Source organism: Oryza brachyantha, chromosome 12, assembly GCF_000231095.2.
Source record: "Oryza brachyantha chromosome 12, ObraRS2, whole genome shotgun sequence".
Classification (NCBI taxonomy): domain Eukaryota; kingdom Viridiplantae; phylum Streptophyta; class Magnoliopsida; order Poales; family Poaceae; genus Oryza; species Oryza brachyantha.
The window spans coordinates 5186854-5210107 of record NC_023174.2 but is presented as its reverse complement, the minus strand read 5'-3'; the positions used below and the strand labels follow the sequence as shown (position 1 = coordinate 5210107).

The 23254-nt window shown below is 41.1% G+C and overlaps 1 protein-coding gene across 1 annotated transcript; it reads right to left on the bottom strand.

Annotated features, from left to right (window-relative positions):
• Positions 1–255: 255 nt before the first annotated feature.
• Positions 256–5271, bottom strand: LOC102722072 (probable carboxylesterase 16). Its single transcript, XM_040529227.1, has 2 exons — positions 4334–5271; positions 256–1221 (listed from the first exon to the last, which is right to left on the bottom strand). The coding sequence occupies exons 1-2, from the start codon at positions 5083–5085 to the stop codon at positions 684–686; spliced, it is 1290 nt and encodes a 429-aa protein (XP_040385161.1). The 5' UTR covers positions 5086–5271; the 3' UTR covers positions 256–683.
• Positions 5272–23254: the final 17983 nt, after the last annotated feature.

Below are 23254 nucleotides of genomic sequence, written 5' to 3'. Positions count from 1 at the left end.
TATTTAATGATATTTTATTAATACGAGACCGAGGGAATAGGTTATTTGTCAGTTATCAACTCTCTTCACATTAGTCAAAATAATTAAAAAGAGATATACACCGTTTCATCACTCCCCCCACTTATTACAAGGCTTTTGCAAATGTGTCAAATAGTTTATTTATTACAAGGATGCCACTCATAGTTCAGGTGGCAATTTTGCTATTTTGTAGTGACAATTTTGTAATAACGATTCAAACCAATTTGCAATTGCCTCTTTATTATAATATAATATCATTTGCATATGAACTCATTACCGGGGAGAAAAGAAACAAGGGAAAAATAAACCGCTTTGATCAGGCCAAGCAGATCTATGGACAAGGCAGTGGACACATGAAAATGATGCCATTAGAACGTCGAAATTTACAACATCATCAGTTCTGTACTAGATTACACTCAGATCCTTAACCCAGGCAACCTAAATTGCCGTACAAGAACCAACTAACATCACGGAGGAGCAGGGCTCTCTCCTTTCTTCATCAATCAGCACGCATGTTACCACTCAGCCACTGTATTCTCCCTGCTTCATCAAATGGTTCAGTGCAGCACGCAAGGCACATGACTGGAGCGACCAGCGTGAAGCCTTGAACGTGGGGGGGCGCAGCTCAGGTGAAAAAAAATCTCACAGAAGCGCACCAGGCAGAGTCAATATGAAAATTCATGGCCACGCAGTGATATGTACTTCTTAACCCAGATGGATATATCTTCAGCGCAAGCCTGAGCCTGTGGAGTTTTCAGCAAGACGTCTAGCGTGGCAAACTCATGAACCGCATCCTTGTACTCGAGGACTGGGGCGTCCACATTCACCTTGCGGAGCTCCTCCGAGTAAGCAATTGCACGGTCCTTCATCCAGTCCAGCTCCGCGACAACTGTCAATGTTGGAGGCATAAGCTTCAAAGGGGGACCCTTACCAGGCACGAGAGGGTTTGCCGCTGGATGATCCAGGCTGAATTCACCCTCAGTTAAGAAAAGTTTCCAGGCCAGTAAACACGTTGACTTGTCATAGAAATAGGAGTTTGCCAGCTTTAGTTCTGATTGGGTGGGACTGCTCCCAATGAAGAATGGATACATCAAAACCTGAGCGACAACCTTGATGGGGTCGAGGAGTCTCCCAGCCTCAACGGCTTTTCGAGCCACATAGTCAGCAATGTTTGCTCCACAACTGACACCAAGGAGAACACACCTGTTACCAACAAAGAGGAAATGCGTGTAAGGAGTTAGCATCGGCAGTTTATTTTACCATAAAACAAAATACAGAACACTGATAGTTGGAAGTCACATGAGCAGCATACCAGCAACAGCAATGATGCCTAGGAAATGAAATGGCTAGAACATAAAGCACATACAACACATTAATCAGCACATTTGGATTCTGGTGCAAAACACCTACTGTTTAACATGCAAATCAATTATGTTGCTACAGCAAACAGAAAGTTTGAACACAAATGTTAATCATAGACTGGGTGACTGAACATACTGATGCAAATAGTTAGAGCAAAACAGATGTAGGGAATGATTACTTCAAGCGCTTTTTTTTGTCAATTTATCAAATCAATGAATTACAATCCTTATTGAGGGCACATGTGCAACAAAGATTTTAGGGATGGTTCACAGGCATACAACACCACTATCATTAGGTAGGTGTTATGGCTGGCATTATAAGAGGACTCGGAAAATATAGGGCTTGAAAACAGCAATTGGTATATAGAGATTGACTTATTTCTTGCTTGCCAAAAATCATAGAATCATATCTGTTCTAAAGTCCTAAGCCAGGACTCTTGTAAAGTACTTGAACTCACAAGTTATATATGTCTATACTCCTTTAATCCAATGGTGGTAGCAGTGAATCTGTTCCTTAAACTGCTAAATCAAGATGAGTAGCCATATATAAAATTAAATTAAGGTGAGTGTTCTCTATGCAAAAAGATGGGCAACATATTCATGTAAAATATGCATTTATTTATCTTAGGCAATTTTATGATATTTTTTCCTTTTATCCGTAGACTGTAGTGAAGCATGGAGATTTAGCTAGTCTAAAATTTTCTAATTACTTTTCTCAACTGACTACAACTCTGAATTAGCTCCATCAGTCCATTCCTCTTTTGTTTTGCCCCAAGTTCCTACTGTCGGGACTCTTTCTTATTCTGACTCCAAGGCATTCAAATATATACTCTTAAATATTGTAGTCTCTATCTTGTTATGAACTTGATTCATATGACTTCAAATAGATGTTCACAAGAATGGTACAAATGTAATTGACATTGAGCTTGCACTCACTGCCTATTGATCAACACAAAAGGTTAAAATGATATTTATGTTTCAGAAAATACATGACATAAAAATGAAAAAAAAGACAATTCTTGTCAGACTTCAATCATGAATACTAAAACAATGAAGTCATAGTAAATAAAATTATAAAATGTATCACATACAAGTGTAAAACGATGCATCTTTGTTGTAAGTAATAACTGCTGACAATCTGACATATTTGACAAGAAGTATAACTAGTTTAATCCCCTCTCCCAAAGAGTTTATGATTCCTACTCACTAATCTTATCAATCTATATAGGATCAACTCAGACTTTAATCCTTCAACATAATTCATCGTAGTACTGACTATGTCAAGTTCTCAGTGCATAAAACTACCCTACAACAAAGGAAACGGAACAGCTATACATTCTGCTGTCACTCTGCTCTCATTATCCTAGACTCCTAGTAATCACTCTGCTCTCATTTCTCCCAAAACCTTAAACACAGTGCAAATATTGACACCACCATATATCATTTAGATGAGTATTTAAATAATTTTGGGCCCTTGTTAGCTTTGTATTAGGTCAAATAACAAGGAGAAAGACATGGTCACCATAAAACAAAATAAATTTTTGATAAAGCGTACAACCTGAATACTTTAGGTTCCAATATTTTATAATAAATATTTTAGGCCTCAGATGTAGTTTACACCATGGATCAAATGCTGGCAAAAAAAATATGTATATATATAGACATATAAAACAAATAAAGTGCATACAAAACAATCTAGAACATCACGGAAAGTATATAAGATATAGAGTGCAATAATGCAACTGCAAGCCCACAAATCATCTCAACATGTTCCAAACTTCCAACAGAAAACACCATGTGCCTTCGCGTCATTCTCAATGATAATTCAACCTTTCCAACACCTATAATTTATCCCTTCCTTCTGTTCAGCTCCTATTTATTCCTCCTCCCTCACCAATGCTATTCATACAAGTCTTCACGTTCATACAACGTACCAAGTTACAAATAATGGTTTGAATTTCTCTCCCCTGCTCCTAAAACCTAGTGATTCAGTGCCACTGGTCATGTCCTATTTCTCTTTGGTATGTTAATCTCCTTTTACCTCCATATCCAAGAGCATGCGGAAGCAACATGATATTTGTCCTCTAACCCTTTCTCCATCCCCTCTTCTCATGACTACTAATCTTTCCCTCTTGGTATTATCAGACAAACAGAAATGCTGTCATGGTTGACACCACCTTCTTGAATGAGTGAGAACCAAGTATGATGCAGCCAGGCAAAGACAAATTTTGAACATGTGCATCAGAATGACTGTTATATAGCTCGTGCTACTGCTATGCCAATGTTAATCATACAAACAGTATAGGCTACAATTGAGACTAGAACTAGAGTAATATATTTTACCATTTGAACTTGAACTACTATACTTACATTGGAGGCTCAAGAAGGAACTAACTGATTTCAACCAAGGAAAAACATAAGACTGGGTCAGAGAACAATTCTAAATTCAGTATGTGTTTCATAAGTTGATATTGTTTACTCCTACATTCAACTGCCCATCATTGAACATATTTGGAAACCAACCATAATGAGTTGGCCATGTGTCAGTGGCAATTGAATACACCCTGCAAAACTACCATGTATGGCACATTATGCAACTGTGTGGGAGGGAGTTTAGTTCAGGTTTCTCAATCCAGAAAATTAGCAAATGGCCATATCCAAGGTCCAGTACAGAATTAATCAGATCTACAAACACAATCCTCACTAGATCTGTCAGACAAAACTTACATCCCCAAAAGTTTATCACATATTGTAATTTTGGCAATTGAAATCCGAAAGAGCTGAAATTAACTCATGATGATACAGCCATTCATCCATGAAACGAAATCAATCAATTCATCATAATTTAGCAACTGGTAATGCGTAATGCGAACTCTAGCCTGCAGCAACCACGAACAGCATTCATCTACAAGGCAGCAAAAAAGATCCCAAGAAAGCACCCGAAGAAACCGCACCTGGATGGATCGGCGTGGGCAGCTAGCCACGGCTCGACCATGGCCGCGCCGAACGAATCGGCCCCGCCGGAGCCCGCCCCCCTCGCCATCGTCCGCCCGCACGCGGCGAGATTGGCCTGCTTGGCGATCCATTTGAGCACCGTGACCCCGTCCTCGAACGCGGCGGGGTACCTGCTCTCCGGGGCGAGCCGGTACCCCACGGCCACCACGATGGCGTCGCAGAGCCGCGCGACGCGGCGGCAGAAGGCGTCGTTGGCGGCGCTGTCGGCCGCGCCCGTGACGAACGCGCCCCCGTGGAACTGCACGATCACCGGCAGCCTCCTGGCGGACCGCGCGGTCGGCAGGTACCCGCCGTAGCACGAGGCGGCGGGGGACGCGACGCCGCTGAAGCTGGCGCTGGCGCGGCGGGAGAGCTCCTGGCCCGGGGCGTGCCCGTCGTGGGGCTGCGGGAACGAGTTGCGGCGGAGCGGAGCGTTGGCAGCGGCGGGCGCCGCGCTCTGCGGGCTCGGGAGGAAGAGGCGGAGGTGGAGCGCGGAGAGCGGGTCGGGGTGCAGGTCCTTGGTGGCGACCGCGTCGGGGCCCGCGGAGGAGAACGAAGGTTTCGAAGGCGGGGAAGGGTGGTGCTCGGCGGCCGGGCGGGAGGAGACGCCGAAGGAGGAGGACGACGCCGGGGCGGCGGCGGCAGCGGAGAGGCGGCGGCGGAGGAGGAGCTTGAAGATGAGGCTGTAGAGCTGGATTGCGACGGGGGGCATGGCCGTCGCCGGAGTTGGGGCTGAATGGCTCTGTGGCCGGCGGAGTCAGTCGGCGGCGGCGTCGGCGTCGGCGTCAGGAGGGTGGTGGTGCCATGGGAGAGGTGGCATGGAGACGGTGGCCGCTTTTCTCTCTCTTGGTGTTTTTGTTTTTTTGGAATTTGGTGTGTGCTTAGGTGTGTTGATAGGGATGATTAGCTCGGCATGAGACGGTAGTTAGATAATTGGGGATTTGCTTGGGGAACCCAGCTGATGTCCACCAAATTTTCATTTCCATTTGGCATGGATGGCGTGTCTTTCGTTCAGGTGTGTCTCGGCAAAATTGGGATGTCTTATTAGCTTAGGTCTTTGGAAGTGGTATTTAATTGGATTTGATACTAGGGATAATTCTAGCATTGCTTCTATTTTATTGTCTTGCTCCAATTTTCTAAAAAGAGGATCTTAAAACTTCATAGTACATGAAAGAGCAACTGTAGATTAGCTTTTTTAGAGGCTTTCGTAAGTTTGTCACCGTTTTTTCTTTGTTATAAGGGTGCAACTAGAATTACATATATAATGTTATTTTCATAATTTTCTAATTCCACCTTTACAATAATATTTTAAACCGGTAGTAAATTTGCAATTACATCTTTTGTAAGATAATGGATGAATAACATCCGACCTTTACTTCAAACAAATCTACAACCACTTATTATAGGACTTTGAAATCAACACATAGCAGTATTGCAAAGTTCGTGAGAGAAGATAAAAGACTCTTAAACACACCAAACTAGAAGGAGAGATAAACTTAATTGAATCGGCGAAAATCTAGATGGCAGCAATCTTTAAATTGTAGAATAAAATCGTTATCATCGGCACGGCTTTGTAATTGGGCCCAAAAATTAAAACCAATAAGTTGCACTTACATGCATATAATATTTAACTGTAACTTCATAAAAATCATCTCATTTCTAGGCCGCGTTCTGCCCATAGGGCTAAGTTATCTAAACCCCTCATTTTCTGTGCGCACGCTTCCCGAACTGTTAAACGGTGTTTTTTTTACAAAAAGATCTCTATAGGAAAGTTATTTAAAAAATCATATTAATCTATTTTATATTTTTTTAATAATTAATAATTAATTAATCACTTACTAATCTATTACTATTACTATGTTTTCTGCGCCGGATAACTAACCCACCCCCGACTGCCGAACACAACCCTAATAAGACAACGAAACCAACATAACACATATGCTCCTACTATCATGCTTTTTATTTAAGATCAAAACCACAAAGTCAAAGCCTAAACAAATGTGAAAAACCTTGTGAATTCAAAAAAATGTATCATGTACAATCCTCCAAAGCCTAAATAACAGATGTTGGCTAGATTTATTATGCGTGTAAAAGCAACATTTTATACTATCATTCCAATTCCTTATTTATTTCCAATCAATAACGGACAAAATATACAATAACATTATTTATCATGTGATAGGGACTACAAATGTAAGTAATACTAAGTACAAAACAGGGTTTCAACAGGGACCCCCCCTCGGCGGTGGAGGCGGAGGCGGAGGCAAAGGTGAAGGCGAAGCCCGCACGCCCGTGTGGCGCCGGCGGCGCTGCCGCCTTTCTCCTCGCCCCCTCGCCCCTTTTCCCCTCGAGCTAGCCGCGAGGACTTCGTCGGCCCCTTTCCCCTCCGACTTCGGCGACTTCGATCGCCGGCGGCGGGAGGGGGGTCCAGGTTAGTCGGGTAGATCCCATAGTAGGGTAAATCCTTTTACTTTGTTTGTGTTTTCCTTTCTCTGTGCAGCTCAAGAGGTCACCAGCGTCGCGTCCTCTTGTCTCGGTGCAAAACCATGGTTGTTGATCTTCTGTGGTGACAGTTCCGATTTTTTCCATGGCGTCTTCAACTGGATGTGCTGCAGGTTTGCGTTTTAGCAGGTTGTGCCGGCCTTCACCTTTATCTCCGGCGATCCATCCGCAAGAACGTTGACCTTCTTCGTCAACGCGGACGGATCTTCAGCGAGTGGCTGAACTTTCTTATTGCAGTCAATGAAGCCTCAACCTCCACCGGAGGCCCCTTTTGGGTTTGTTTCTTGACGTTTATTTACAAGTGCTTGTGGTCTTCAAATCACCATCGTCGTCGCCATAGTTGTCTTCGTCCAAGCGGAGAAACAACGAAGGGCATGATTGCTTTTTTTGATCTTCCAAAATCCTTTATTGCAAAAGTCCTGAGTTTAGGTTAATTTGGCCTTCTGCAAGGGCCCTCTTTGAAAAACTACTGATACATGCAGTTCAATCCTTGGTGCCGAGGACTACTCATGACATGTATACTCTTCTGTACTAAATAAAGTGCATGAGTTAAAAAAAACTAAGTACAAAACACAATCATTAAAGATGTGCGCTTATTATATAAACAAATTCAAACTATGATCACCTCACTCTTTTTTTCCCGGGACCAATATCCACGAGAGGAGATAAGAACGGATAGAAATAAACAAATATCCATGAGAAAGAACCGTCGTCTCTTGTCATTCGAGAAAGTGACATCGAAAAAGAAAAATCTCCTTCAAAAAAAAAGAAAAAGAAAAATCAAAACCCTCAATGAACGTAACACATCTGGGTAGCTTTCGCGGGTGCACTTTGCGGGGTGTCGGGTCTCCCGTTGGCCGCCTCCTCCACGTGGAAGTAGCCATGCCCATGCTGACAGCGTGTGAGCGGGACAGCTGAGCTGCGTACTATGGCAAAAGGCACATTAGTAAATTACCAAAATAACTTTATTTTTCAGTTTTATTTTATTTGAAATTTTTATGTAGTTAATATTTTTTATTATTAGATAATAAAATATGAATATTACTGTACATCTAACTAACTTTTTGAGGTTTTTTTTATAAATTTTTAAAATAAGTCAGATGGTCAAACCAGAAATTGATGTTTTCTTCCCTAAAAAAAAGAAATTGATGTTTTATTACGGAGCCAGTACCATTTAACTACAGCATCATCCGTGGGATGAGTGCAAGTTAATTTTGGCAGTATGGTTTCTGTGGTTAATCACTCCCTCTCTCTGTCCCTAGTTAGTGGGGCTAATGACTGGTAATTAATTAATTAGTGGGTGACCCTGCATGCGCTTTCGCTTTGCCACCGACGAGGTGGCGGGTGTCGGGGGAGGGGGCGGGTCGGCGCTCGCTGATGGGTGGGCCCCACCGTAGCCTCGGCGGGCGGTTTTGGGAGCCGAGCGCATGTGACCTACTCGCTGACGGTTGACGCTCGCCTCCTCTACTTGTTTGTTGGATGTTGGAGCTTTCTGTTGTCGGTTGAGATTTGGGAAAAAATATTAGAGTACAAACATGGTAAATACTCCGTGTGTTTTTTTTTAATTTTTTAATCTAAATTTACATTGATATTAATAACTCAAAACATATATACATTCATATATATTACTACCTCGTTTTACGATGTAAGTCTTCGTAGCATTGCTTATATTTATATGGATGCTAATAAATCTATATATATATATATATACAACTGTTATATATCGATCAATGGATGTATCTAGAAATAGCTAAAATGTCTTACAATATAAAACAAAGGAAGTAATAAGTAATAAATATAGACAAAACTAAGGCCATGTTTAGTTCATAAAAACATCACATCGAATTTTTGGACATCCAAATGAAATATTAAATATACCTAAACACTAAAACTAATTACAGTTACGGAGGAAATTGTGAGACGGATATTTTGAGCATAATTGAAACGTGATTAGCCATAAGTGTTACAGTAACCAACATGTGCTAATGACGAATTAATTAGACTCAAAAGATTCGTCTCGCGGTTTCTAGACGGAAACTAAAATTTGTTTTATAATTATAGTACGTTCAATATTTTAAATGTGTGTCTAAATATTTGATGTGATGTTTTTTCGAACTAAACAAGGCCTAAAAACTACTGATGCCATATGAAAATATTTTGTTTTTATGTTACTTGCACTGAACGTCGAACCTATTTAAATTTGTGTTTCACGTGAGATTGTGATCTTCTGAACAATATGAGGGAAAAGGGAAACTGTTAGAAAACTGAACTTTTAGTCACAAGTCACATGACATGTAAAAGTTAATAAACCGAACTTTTTTTGCTGAAATTTATTGAGTTTATTGACTTACTGCTTTATGTGTTGCAATTTTTACTATAACCATATGGCTGTTTTTGCTATGTCTGCTTTAATAAAAGAAAAGAAAATTACTATATGCTCTGCCCTGATGAAAGAAAAAGTACAACTGAAATAGTTTGATTGTTTTGACGCATTCGATTATTGAAAAAACCAAAATCAAAGAAGTATAAAAATGAATTTTTTGAATAGACCAGAATCAATAAGTAACTTATTTTGAAGGCATCGAAGATCCAACTTTCTATCGTACCACTGCATATCTAAAGGTAAGCATTTCTAGATTATTTAATATAGATTAATGTTGAGAACACAGTCACTAAATAAATGATGAATGAGCGTAAAAGTAAACATTTCTAGATTATTTAATATAGATTAATGTTGAGAACACCGTCACTAAATAAATGATGAATAAGCGTGGGTGAGAGGGTACGGGATAAAACAAGAATAATTTTAAATATAAAATAATTGATGTGCTAAGTACCATGAAAAATTTAGACATATTTATATTAAATACAAAATTCAAATCCTATAAATAATTATAGTTTACAACAGAGCGAGAAGTTAAACTTATTGCGAGCACCCACGGAAAGAGAGACAGAGCGCGTGCGATGGGTGTTTGCTCTAAATATTTGGTCCGTTCCACATTTCTACGTCCTAGTTGATCTATTTAGGTCATAGTTACCAATTTATACTGGTCGACTTGAATTAACGGGGCCGACTTGGACTAACTAATCAGCCGAACCGACTAATTCATCCTTTAGGGGAACACTTATATTTACACGTAACAATCCGATAATGATTTTGTGTTTTTTTCGCAACCAAACCAACCGATGCCGATGCAGTACTCTTACTCGCAAAGTGGCATACTGTATCTTGGTATCACTGATTTACTGGTAGCCACGTTTTTAAGCTAACATTTAAATTTTTAACCTAATATTAAAGTAAGTTTTAGAGTTTTTTATTAAATTTACTTTCCAGTCTTGGCTTATAGATCGCTATCAACGTGTATATAAAATTTTATTTATAAATTATTTTATATTTTATAAATATGTTGTTTGATTTTTTTCTCTAAATAAACGAAACAACCACCCCTTGTAATTTTGGACTGTTCGAAGTTTCCAGAAAAGTGGCTGCAGGTTGATGGTATAGTTTGGGGACAATATTGCTCTGATTCTGTTGTCTTGCACCAAGCAAAGAATATTTTCAGAGTATTGCCTTTTGTTTCCTAGTACACCTAGACCGCGTTTGTTTGGGCTGAGAGGGTGGGTTAGTTATCCAATATAGAAAATATTGTAATAGGTTAGTATATGATTAATTAATTATTAAAAAATATAAAATAGATTAATATGATTTTTTAGAACAACTTTTTCATAGAATTTTTTTTTAAAAATACACCGTTTAGCAGTTTGGAAAGCGTGCGTATGAAAAACGGGTAAGCTAAGATAACTTAGCCCCCGCCAAACGCGAGGCTATAAGTTAACTTATTTTCATCGTTTTTCGCGCGCATGCTTGCCAAACTGCTAAACGGTATATTTTTTGTAAAAATTTTCTATAGGAAAGTTATTTTAAAAAATCATATTAATCTATTTTATATTTTTTAATAATTAATAATTAATTGATCATGTACTAATCTATTACTACGTTTTTCGCGTCGGGTAAGTTAAGTTGTCCCCACACCCCGCTCCACCGAAGGCAGCCCTAGTATAAAACCAGTCCTTGTTTGGCTTTGCTAGGTGGTCAATCCAGAACAAAAGCGACCGGTGTCCAATGTACTCTTATACGTACTACTGTATCACAACTGGGTGATGGCTCTAATTATCAAACGTTGAATATTTAATCAAACATTTCAAATTTAAAAGTAATGTGCAGTGAATAAATGACAGATCAAGTTTTAAAACATGTACAAACGAAGAATCTGTTGATGAAAATACAACTCTTATGTAGTCATTCCACAAATTTTGCTGCCATATTACAATTTATAGGTTTGTTTAGCAAAACTCTAGCTCCCAACTTCAATTCACCAAGAGCTGAAGCTATACCAAACGGTATTACATAGAGTACATAGAGATAGAGCTAGAGTTATACCAAACAATACAGATTCGTTATTTTTTGGAGCCGAGTTAGCGGAATTGCTCCTACAAAATGAACTATATGGGTAGAGCTAGGTTTTGCTGCTTCACTCCCCAAAAGACCAACTACCCTCTACTATTTTCATGTATTTGCACGAAATTGCCACTCAAATACCCTAACACAAGCGTGTACCCTCTCTCTCGCATACACATGACAAACGTGTCTGGAGGGTGCCAAGCGGGCAGCGCGTGCAGCCATGGGTAGAGCATATGCGACGGCCGGGTGGAGCACGCAATGACAAAGGGGAGTGCGTGGCTGCTGAGCATCTTGTGGACTACCTGTGAGCTGATAAGGCTAGACAAACACGTTTAAGGTGTCCTCTAGCTCCCACAGGAGTTAGCTTATACTGGAGTTGAAGTTTGGAGTCCTAGCAAACATGCCCTATATATTTGAACTTTTATTGGAGAAAAAGTAAATTTGTATATTGTAATCAAATTGTTTCTAGATTACAAAAACATACATTCATCAATATAGTTGTAATGAGAACATCACTACTTTAGATACACATAATACTCCTTGAGTTATTATGCAAGGTCCAATCATTAGAGCTCGCCTGCCAATTGAATTTATATGTAAGCTCGTTCCTAAATACTTCGTTTTATAGTTTTGAGAATAGATTATTACCTAATTATGTTATTATGCTTAGGAGTATTGGAGAGGGTCATGAAATATATGGAGAGAGGTGTGGAGTTGGAGAAAACCATTAAGGATGTGCAAGTAAAGCAAGAGGCCTAGTCCAACTCGAGTTCAAGTTTGTCTCGGCCTCCAAGACAAGCATGCACTAAAATGGATGCCCAAGATGCATACGAACCCCCTCTTTCATGATCCACATATCCATGGAAAGATAATTTTATAATCTATCCAATGGTTTTAGTTTGATATTAAAATCATGTCGAAGTCAATGGAAAATGTCAAAACAAGTCAGCGTTCAGAATCTGCTAGGGTGCTACCATTGTCTTTTGGGCCGTTGGACCATGTAACGTCTTAGAGCCCATCAAGGGTTATGTCGAAGGGGCACCACGCCCCACATACTATACTTCGTCACCATCCCCCATGTTAGGTTTTTTTTTATTTCGCTTAGATTAATTCTACCATTGTTGTTTCACCAAATGATCGGTTTTAGTTTGACATTAGAATCACGTTGAAGTCAATGGAAAACATCAAAACAAACCAGCGTTCAGAATCTGCTAGGGTGCTGCCATTGTCTTTTGGGCCGTTGGATCGTGTAACATCTTAGAGCCTATTAAGGGGTGTGTTCAGGGGGCACCACGCCCCACATACTATACTTCGTCACCACCCCCCATGTTAGGTTTTTGTATTTCGCTTAGATTAATTCTACCATTGTTGTTTCACCAAAAGGTCGGTTTGTAAAACCCCATCTCCGAGTTCCTGATTAATCAATCATCTGCAATTGAGTTGCTATCTTTATCATTCTTGATTGTGTTATTTGATTTGCACGTAGGGATTAGCCTTCTCGACAAGGCCAATGGAGTTTTGGCTCGGTTGATAACCAAATGAGACGTGGTGCTATGATTGCATGGTTAGGATCGTATTGATCGGAAGCTAGATCGTGTGCGTCAAGTTTATGCTAAATCAATAGTTATCATCACCAGACGGAAGGTTGAGCACCCCAATTCCATCAAGTGACATCAAAGCTTTAGGTATACCGTTAGGCTTGAATTTACCCTAGTTCCTTTTCTTTTCATCCAGTAGCATGAAAAAGCTACAAAATATAGTAGTCTTAGGCTTTATTTTCCTTGTCCTAGAACTACGTTTAGCCTTTATTTTCCGCCCGCAGCTCCCGTCGCCGGCCGCGCTCGCTGCTCCCCTCTCGCTGACCGACGGGGCCCACCCATCAGTCACCCCGCGCCCCTCCTCCCTCTCTCCTCCCGTGGGACCCGCGTGTCAGTCTCTCCCTCCCCCTCTCTCTCACCGACAGGTGGTCCCCACCTGTCAGCCGTTAGCCTCCTCTCTCCTCGCTGACGTCAGCAGCCCCATTAATTGCGCAATAATTGATTTAGGACTTTTCTGTTTAGCTAAAAAACCCAGAAAACTTCTAAAATTCATAAGTAATTCATCTAGTCTCCGTTTAGGTCCATTCAAATTTCATTAAATTCATAAAATTGTCAAGAATCCATTAAAAATGCTTTCTTTTGCTGTTTCAGTAGAGTTTGTGCCTGTTTTATTTATTTTTGTGCTTTGTCGCTTAGATTCGGACCCCGCCGAAGAGCCGGTTTACTTCGAGATCGTCGCCGAGGTTCCCCAGGGGCCAGAGCAAGGCAAGTGACACTCATCTTTGATCATATTGAACCCATTATTGCAAATTCCCCGCTTTATTAATTCAAATATGCATTGTTTTAATTAAAGTATTTACTGTATGTATTTTTCGGGTAAACCTTATTATTATGTCGTTGATTACCCAACTTTACCCATGCTGGACCAGGGGTAACTTGATTAGAGTTAGGCCTAGGTTAATGCTTAGCCGTGCTTAGAACAAATAGCTCATTGGGATCACATTTAATCATGCTTAGTTCTGAATAGCTGAGATATTGATTCATTACCCGGTTCGGGTTACTGTCACGTAAAATATTGATAATGGTGGGCTGTGGGTGCATGGTTTTGAGAGTCGCACGCATGGCAATTAAGGACCGGTTCACGGAAAACCCTGGAAGTAATTAAGTGCTAATCACATGTTGAAATGGGTAAGGTGGGATTTGAAGCATGACTTCGAACTATTTGACGTACCGTGGCAAGGGTAGGCGTGATGGAGTATGGACGGGCAATCGTGGTGTAACGAAAGTCTCTGCTGCTTCCGGATCTGCCAAGGCACAAGAGGGGACTGCCCGACTTGGTGTAAAGGAGGGGGTGAAACCTGAAGTGTGGTACGATTAAATAGGGAGGGTTGTGTAACGGGTCCTATCACGGTCTCCTTTCCGGTATACCATGGTGGTATGTCGGCGCACGTTCAAGTGTAGTGGAGTCGTGTCTTGTGGGTACAGTAGTACACCTCTGATCAGAGTATAAAGTATTCGAATAGCCGTGCCCACGGTTACGGGCGAGCTCCCAGCCTCACTGTGATTAGTGAACCTTTAATAACTTGAGTAATTGGTTTGTCACTCGGGACTACTGCAACGTGGTGTAGCGTTGAGTAGTGGTTGGGCCTGTTGCAACGTGGTGTAACGTTGGACAGTGTTGTGGTATTTTACAACTGTTATTTATTTATGCTTTACTGTATTCAATTACCTGTATTTCTTTTAATCTCTGTGATTTGTTTAACTGCTGCTTTACTGCAACTAACCTGAAGCCTGTCCTTGTTAATCCCTATGCATCATTTATTGTTCTCTTGTTCGTGTCACTTGTTGAGTACGGTGGTTTGTACTCAGCCTTGCTTAACTTTCCCCCCAGAGGTAGATGTTGAGTCCGATGGAGGTGCCTCTCAGGAGTGAGCTGTTTCGCCGTCGAAGCGTTGCCTGTGGACTGGAGCCGTACCCGCTGGAGCTAATCTACCTTTTTCTTTCCGCTGCATTTCCGCTAGAATAAGTGTAATTTTCAGTTGTTTCTAAGAACGATGGTTATGTAATCAACATTGCCTTTTTGTGTACCCTGGCTGGTCCTGGACAGGGATTTTAATACACAATTAAGTTCAGAAATTCGTGTGAGGAATTTCTGGGCGTGACAGGAGTCGGGGCAGGCTCACTCCTCCTATTGGGGGAAGCCACATCCTTAGACCACCATGTTAGCTAATGGGCCGATGGGAGCAACCAAGGTCAGGCGATTGGAAGACCATCACCAGAGCCGATCGACTGGTGAGAAATGACTGATGATCAGCTTTAACCAAGTGCCACCTGGCCTTTTAGGAAGCACGAGTTATCAATGTGGATACCTTGTTTCCCACAAAGTTTTATAACAAGTGGTATTAGAACTTGGTGATGAAGGGAGATCTATGGATATAGGTGCAATGGAGGTGCTCCACACAATGACTACTACATAGGATGTCTAGGGAGAGAAATGACGCAAAAGTGGAACTCGACAGTGATCAACGAAATTTGATCAGTTGATTTGAACACTTTGGGTTGTGGCCTGAATTGTTTGATGGACTGCAATCAACAAGGAGGTGACTAGACGTAGAGCTCAAGTTGATTCACGATAGAAGCAATTAGCGATGCAGTCAATACTGTAAGATATTTTGAAAGGGTGGCCTGAACTTTTCGATGAGCTACTTTCAATGGGGAGATCATATTTTATGGATACATGTAGGTTACTATAACATAAAACAAAATTTTCTATCACTAAGCCAAGAACCATGCAAATAGTGGATTCATGGATCGTTACCACACGACACACTGTGTAGTGGAAGAAGGTACTAAAAAGCCAAAGAAATATCGGCGATATGATGCGTGCCGTCGGTGCCGATGTAGAGGATGTAGCCATAGTTGTAGCCCAATCTTCTCATACACGTGCATGTACCCTAGTCTGCAACTATGCTGATCAACACCATAATCTATCGGTGCTTCTTCTGGTATCCACACGTATATGGATGGAACATCATGCACGGATGTGCTATCGTCCACATGCGGCTGGGGTTTCACTCGAGAGGAGGATGTCTACGGTTTTCTCACGTGACAAACCAGCCTCCTCACCCTACACATACAAGACCTAAAATCAGGACTCCAAGGCTGGTATGAGTCTTACTCAGATCCCTATCCGAACTAAGCCCGTATTGGATCAACATCCATTTCTCATATTCCATCAGCATGCGACCCATAGGCTCATGAATACTCGGTTACAACCCTAAAACTCCTTTTCGGTCTACGTGCCAATAGTGGCTCCTAACAGAACATATTGACTCGCCGAGCATCCATAAAGATCACATCGACTGAACCTATAGTGTATTTTTTTATTAATCCCTTTGCCTCACGACATCAATTAAGCTCAAGGCTAGATATGTGTCATTCTTTGAACAACTCAATTGTTCTCTCGATCCTGCAATAGATTACTTAACCTGTGATTGACTTCTCAATGACTTTTGTGATGCCCATGCACTTCCATAATTTATAATACTAAGGGGCTTAGAGTTATCTCTCAAATGGAGTGGCAAATTATAGCTTGATTATTCACATCTCACTATATGTTTTATGGTATGCCCGAAGACTACTTTTATGACTACCCAGTCATGATATAGAGTTTAGTAGTCCCTAAGAAATCCATTATACATGTTGAGAACCGTGATAATATCAAGTCAAATGATCATACATCAATACTTAGTGAGAACACTGATGGCACGTCACACACATAGAGCTCCCGTAGTGTCTCATGTTGGATCTATCCAACATTATGTTCTCCAACATGTGTCCATATGATCGATTTGGTATCTCCACACCATGATACATGAGACATGATCATTAATCAATACATGTGCTGATCATCTAATCATTTTTGTTCCATATGAGATATTTAATCAAAGAACCTTTAATGAAGTAAGTAACTTACAACATAAAGTCTCGTAAACAAATCACTTATTCATTAGTCAATAATAACTTCTTTATTTCAAAGAACAATGCATAGTATGTAAATATAGTGTGTGGTATAATCATCTCGAGGATTAACTCTAGGACATACCACTAACACATATGTGATGCTTAGGTTGACAGAAAGCAGAGGGCATCGAAGTTCTCGATCGGTGGAGTCAAATACTGTAGATGAAAAGGGCCAAACATTTTGGTAAGCTGTACTCCCTCTAAATTGTAAGTTGAAGCTATGTTGTCGGACGAGTTGCGGGGCATGTGCCGGTGTAACAGAGCGCGATATAGGCGGTGGAACTCGTCAGGTCAGCTGCAGTGAGAGGAGGTGGCAGTTTGGGTCGGAGCTCTAGGAGGAGTTCCGGTGGGATTTGTATATCGGAGATGGCTTTAGCGCGACAGTGATACTTCCCATGAAAAGAAGCAGAAATACTGGTCGTGGAGTCACAACTTTAGGATGGGGCTGACATCGGTGCGTGCACGAAGAGCACGAGCGAGGGCGGCGAAATGGTTTCGTGAGCAGGTTGGAATTAATCATTGATTGGCTGAAAATGAGTTGGTCCGGTGGTTTGGCAGGCTGAACATTGCTCACGCAGACACAGTACTGTTTACATATTTCCATGGTGCTGTTCATGCTGCTAGGAGGGTCGCCTTGGACAGGAAAACAATTAATTTTCACTGGGCAACAACTGGTCGATTTCTTTGATGTAGTCAACGTAGCTGTTTGGAAGTACATGATATGTCCAGAATCTACGGTTTAGAATGACAGGGATATAGAAACCTGTGTCACTGGAGGAGGAAGAGCAATCTGTCATGATAATTTATTCTAGCAATTTGAGGCAACGGTGAATTATTCTTAACTGTGGATGTTGGATTTGTTAGCTCAGTTTATAGGACGTTTAGTAAGAAATGGTTCTCTTCATATCGGTATTGTGATTTACAATTTTTCTACTTTGAAATTGTGGAAAAAATTAGATAGGAGAGAAATAATATGATCTGTTGTATATTGCACTGACCTTCGTGGGTGTATTTATAGCGTACATAGGAGATAGAAACTTGAAGAACAAGAGAAATATTCTATCGTATCTCTATAGGATTTTATTTTTATATGTAGAGTTTCTATTGGACTCTGTTATCTCTAATCGTATGCATCTATATCTCTAACATTCCCGCTCAGTCGTAACGGGAGCAAAACAAACGATTGCGACTGGATTTGAAATCTTGTGTTTCACCATCTTTTCTTCTTTGTTTCTCCACCATCGATTGCATCTCTGATGGATAGTCTTCTACCTCGGTGACTGTGTCCCCTTCTGTGTCGTCTCAGTCCTCCACCTTGATGACTGCGTCCCTTTCTATGTCATCCCTTGTCTCTCTCCTCTATTCCCTTCCGCAGTCATAGCGGGAGTGTCATGGATGATAGCGATAACACAAACGCTTTTAACTGGAGTTTTTGAGGATGACTTGTTGTAATGTCTATCGAGGTAGCAGATCATGTGGTAGCCGTGGTCATCGTAGACATGGTAGGTTGATGTTGCCGCATATAGCCGAAGGCAGAAAAAAAATTGGAGACAAAACTGCGATCATAAATGAGGCACCTTGCAGATGTCAGAGGATACCATTGGAAACGTCTTTGCATATGTCAGAGGATGTTCTTGGGTCATCTTGCAAATGTCAGAGAACGCTGTTGACGTTGGGTCACCAATTTTTGGTTGTACTCCGTACGCCGTGTAGGAGGTCACCACCATGGTGATGCCAGGTTGATGCAATCTTTGACCATCGTAGATGATGCTGTCATTGCCTACGTCGATAAAGCGCCTTGTAGAGATTCTTGTCAGAGGACGCGAGATGAATATCCATCGTTATGGACGAAGTGGCGTTGTACTGTTCCCATATTAATGTAGACCATTGGCGATGTTACTTAAATGGATGTTGATGGTGGACATGGAGACTCGGTGAAGACGTCGACCGCTTGATGTAGTGCTTGCTTATTGGTTGATCGATGTCACCGCACCTCTGCTTCTGTCGTTAGAATTTGGGAGATGTTGTAGCCAGAAGAAACTAATCTAATCTAATCTATAGATGATATATGGTGTCTAAAATGAATTGATTTGATACTAATTATTAGAGAAAATCTAATTTATGAATAATCTTTGGGAGATTGCGTAGCTAATTGAAAGAACAATAAATGCAATAAATGCATGCGCTGCATATGCACTGTATCTGTGCTTGTGCGCTGGAAATTGACACGATGCATGCCTGCTGTGTCCTCACTGTTAGAACTGCCCAGATTTACGTGATCCGCCAGGCCATCGCCAAGGCCCTCGTCGCCTACATGCAGAAGTATGTCGACGAGGCCTCCAAGAAGGAGGTGAAGGACATATTCGCCCGGTACAACCAGACGCTGCTCGTCGCCGATCGGTTGGATGGGCTCGCCGGCGGCGAGGTGCTGCCGGCGTGCCGGCCTTGACTCGAATTTGATGACTGATATTAGAATCTAGCCTCTAATACTATGTGGAAAATATTAGATGAAAGAGAAATTATATAATCTGTTGTATATTGCACTGATCCTCGTGGGTGTATTTATAGCGTACATAAGAGATAAAAGCTTGGAGTATAACATAAATATTCTACTGTATCTTTGTAGGATTTTATCTTTTATCTCTAGAGTTTCTATTGGACTCTGTTATCTCTAACCGTATGCATCTATATCTGTAACAGGAATGACATTAGTTATCTTGCAAGGGAGTAGATTAAATTAAATTTAAGACAAAAGATGGAGGTGAACATATTCTTAGGTGTTGGGTACATGCCAGTTAAGGAGGAATGCAATTTTGCTTAGGAAGACGATTGAGATGATAGAAGACAAGTTGGAGCATTGTTGCAGGTAGAGTCTGGAGGAAGAAGTTACAGTGATAGTGAAGTATCTTGATGTCGGTGAGGCTGGCATGGGCTTGTCAGGTGGCTTGGCATAAACTGCTAAAGAAACCAACTCAAATGTTGGTATATAGAGATTCACTGTTGGAACAAATTCAATTTGGCATGCCATATTTGTGAAGGTGATTTGTTCGAGTATGTATTGAATATGTGGAAGTACTTAGATATATTTTAGAACTTGGAGTTGTAATATGTGTAGAGTAGAGTTAGAGTCGAAATCGTCGTAGGTTCTCCCTTAAATAGAGTTGTAACCGCATGATGACAGTGGCATCTTTAGCATAGATGAGAACGATTGGCTGGCAACATTGCCGATCGATGGTCGTAGATACCCTGGTATATATAAAGTTCACAAGTTTAGATATACAGCATCAAAAGCTTTATGTTTACTTTAGTAGCATCGAAAGTTTTCTCCATTCTTTGATTTAGCATTTGGTAGGTAACACCGTTAGCCTTCCCAACTTACCCATCTACCTTCTTCCTCTTGCTCCTCTCCACTTTCTTCTAGACAGTACACAGAAGCAATAGAGGCTTTTCTACATGAAGCAATACAACATTGAGGGTGGCCGCATCCTACGCAAGCCTGACAGTGGTGGCCATGGAGGACCCTAACGACGGTAGTCGTGGGGGGTTCGAGGGTGGCAAACTGATTGGATGACATTGGTCGTCCAAGCGATCGAGCTTGAAGGCGTCGATTGTGGGAAATCACAATGACGGTGGCCACGGGGGCTGGAATCGAGTGAAGTGGACTACCGGACTTCGATGGTCAGCGAGGTTGATGAAAGCTAGCTGCCATGTGGGCCACGGGGGTGTGCGAGGACAATGGACTACACGGGCGAGTGCAAGGACGACGTGCTGGGTGGGGTCAATGGCAGTGATCAGGGCAATTGATGGGGAGGATCAAATCTGGCAGGCTGCTCACCGTAGCTAAACTCCATTGGTGGGAGAAGGAGAGAGAGCTTGCGGAGGAAGATGAATCAAGGGTAGTATAGGTATTCGCACATTGTGTTTTTGGAAATGAATTAAAAATAAAGGAAACTTGATAGACATTTAAATGTAATGATAAACAGAGGAACGGGTGAAACTTTCGATGCCATTAAAATAAATGGAGAACTTTCGATGCTATGCATCTAAACCAGTGAATTTTGAATGCTATATAACCAATCGACGATGATTCAGATCGACAATAGTACTACAGGGTGGCAAGACATAAGCGAAAATCAATGGTTATAAAAAAACAAGGCCTCACCCAAAAGAATAAAGAATTGTCTAAATCGATAGAACCAGGAATGCACTGCGAAGACGGCCACAACCGAAGAGTGAAGCTATGAATGCAGACTTCCATTAGATCGATTTTTATCCTTTATTGCTCCATATTCTTTCCAGCCTTCGAAGGGTGCAAGCATTCAACGATTTTTTTTATTTTTAATTTTAATTAATAAATAATTTACAAAATTATATTTTATTTTAAAAATTTATAAATCTAACCTCCCGGCGCCCTTCTAGATGGCGGAATATATAAAAGCCCTCTAGAAGGGCGCGGTTGGTGACGTGGCAGACGACGGGAAGCGTGTCGGCGATGGCCGATGATGGCACCGTGGTGTTTTTGCAGTTTAAGCCCTTGCTGTCCTCTGTAAGGGTGGCAAGGTGGCAAAACGAAAAACAACATGTACGCCTGGGGAGGCACGGGGCTGGCCATTTTGTAGGCGGCACCCTTGCCGTCCTTTGTAAGGGCTTTATTCTCGAGACCTATATAAGGCCTTGTTGACGTCAAAAGTTGACCCAATGATGTGTCACACATGAAGGCCTGGGAGTCACTTCTCAGAACACTCCAGTGCAGTACCTAAATGCTTAGAAGGTGTGTGAGAGTGCTAGTCAGTTTGATCCTACAACTGACAAGATAAACAGTAAAACAAGGTGATCGGCTATGTTGAGCCGATAGGTAACTGAGAAACTAGCCGATCGGATGTTGATGTGGCAACGTTTAACCGATAGACCCAAACTACTAGTAAAAGCCCTCCATACTAACCCAAAACTAATTCTAACACTAAGTATAACCCTAATCAAAACCCTTAAACTTGGCTTATAACATAAATAATCCAAACTGCCCTTACTTACAGGAGGCTGTCTGTGAAATGGCCTACTCCCGGCCTCCCCAGGGGCGCGCACGTTTTTTCAATTTCCCCCAAGGGGTTAAACCGTAAAATCGCCACTACGTCATCATCGGCTGTCCCCGGTGGCCTCCCCGCCGTATGCCACGTCATCAACCGTGCCCTTCTAGAGGGTGTTTTATATATTCCGCCCTCTATGAGACCGTGAGGAGGTTAGATTTATAAATTTTTAAAATAAAAATATAGTTTTGTAAATGATTTATTAAATAAAAATTAAAAAATCGGCATAACCCACTGAACCTAGGCAACCAAACCAAACCCAAACAATTTCCCATTTGTACATGGGCTGGTTTGGGTTCTTGATAAACCATTGAACCTGCCGAAGTAACTTCTCATGGCCACCTCTAAAGAGCACATAAAAAGATGTTTACTGACTTTTTTCCTTGCCTTATAAGTAAATTTGGTGATATGAAGAAAAGAGAGAAGGAAAGATAAAAGTTGTTGTTATACATGACAATGGCTTAGAGTCGACTATTAGGATTTATTAAATAGATTTTATTGTATGAGGATAGATAAAAAGTAAAGTAGTGTAAAAAAATATTTTGCTATATTAAAAAAGAAATCAAACATGACTCTACAATTATATGTATCATCATTATAAAATATATTCTTGTTACTATGTGGATCAGACATGAGTCTATAGTAGACTCTACGTCTGAACACGCTCTGATGCTCAATATCGACGATCGAGTCAGCTTGGCTCACTAGGAAAGCAAGTTGATTCGGCTTGGCTTCTTATGCTAATGAGCTATTCACTTCGCTCAGCTCGACTCTTTTGCCTAGAGAGTGGATTACAAATACCACCACCGTGTAAAAAAGGCTCCCTTATTACTTATTAGTCAATCTAAATATATACACACACCATATATATATATATATAATATACAACGTTGGCGCTACATAACACATTGATTATTTTATTAATATAGTGTAATCACTTTTAAAAATCTCAAACAAATACTTAAAAATCTCCAAAAATGAAAAAATTTACGTGCTACAAGATTTTGATAAAAAAAATCTAGTGAGCCATATAAACCAAAATTTTAGAGGAGATTTGATATGTTTTTGGACTCCGACTTATGGAGCAGCCCGTGAGTTGCAACTCACTGTGTGTGTGTGTATATATATATATATAACTGCTCTACAGCGCTCTGAGCGCTATATAATACACGGTGTGTGACACATCGCAACCAAGCCAGGCCCCACACCATCCACCAATAGAGCAACTACCCCGCATATACAAGATATAGTTAAATTTTAACTATTTAAATT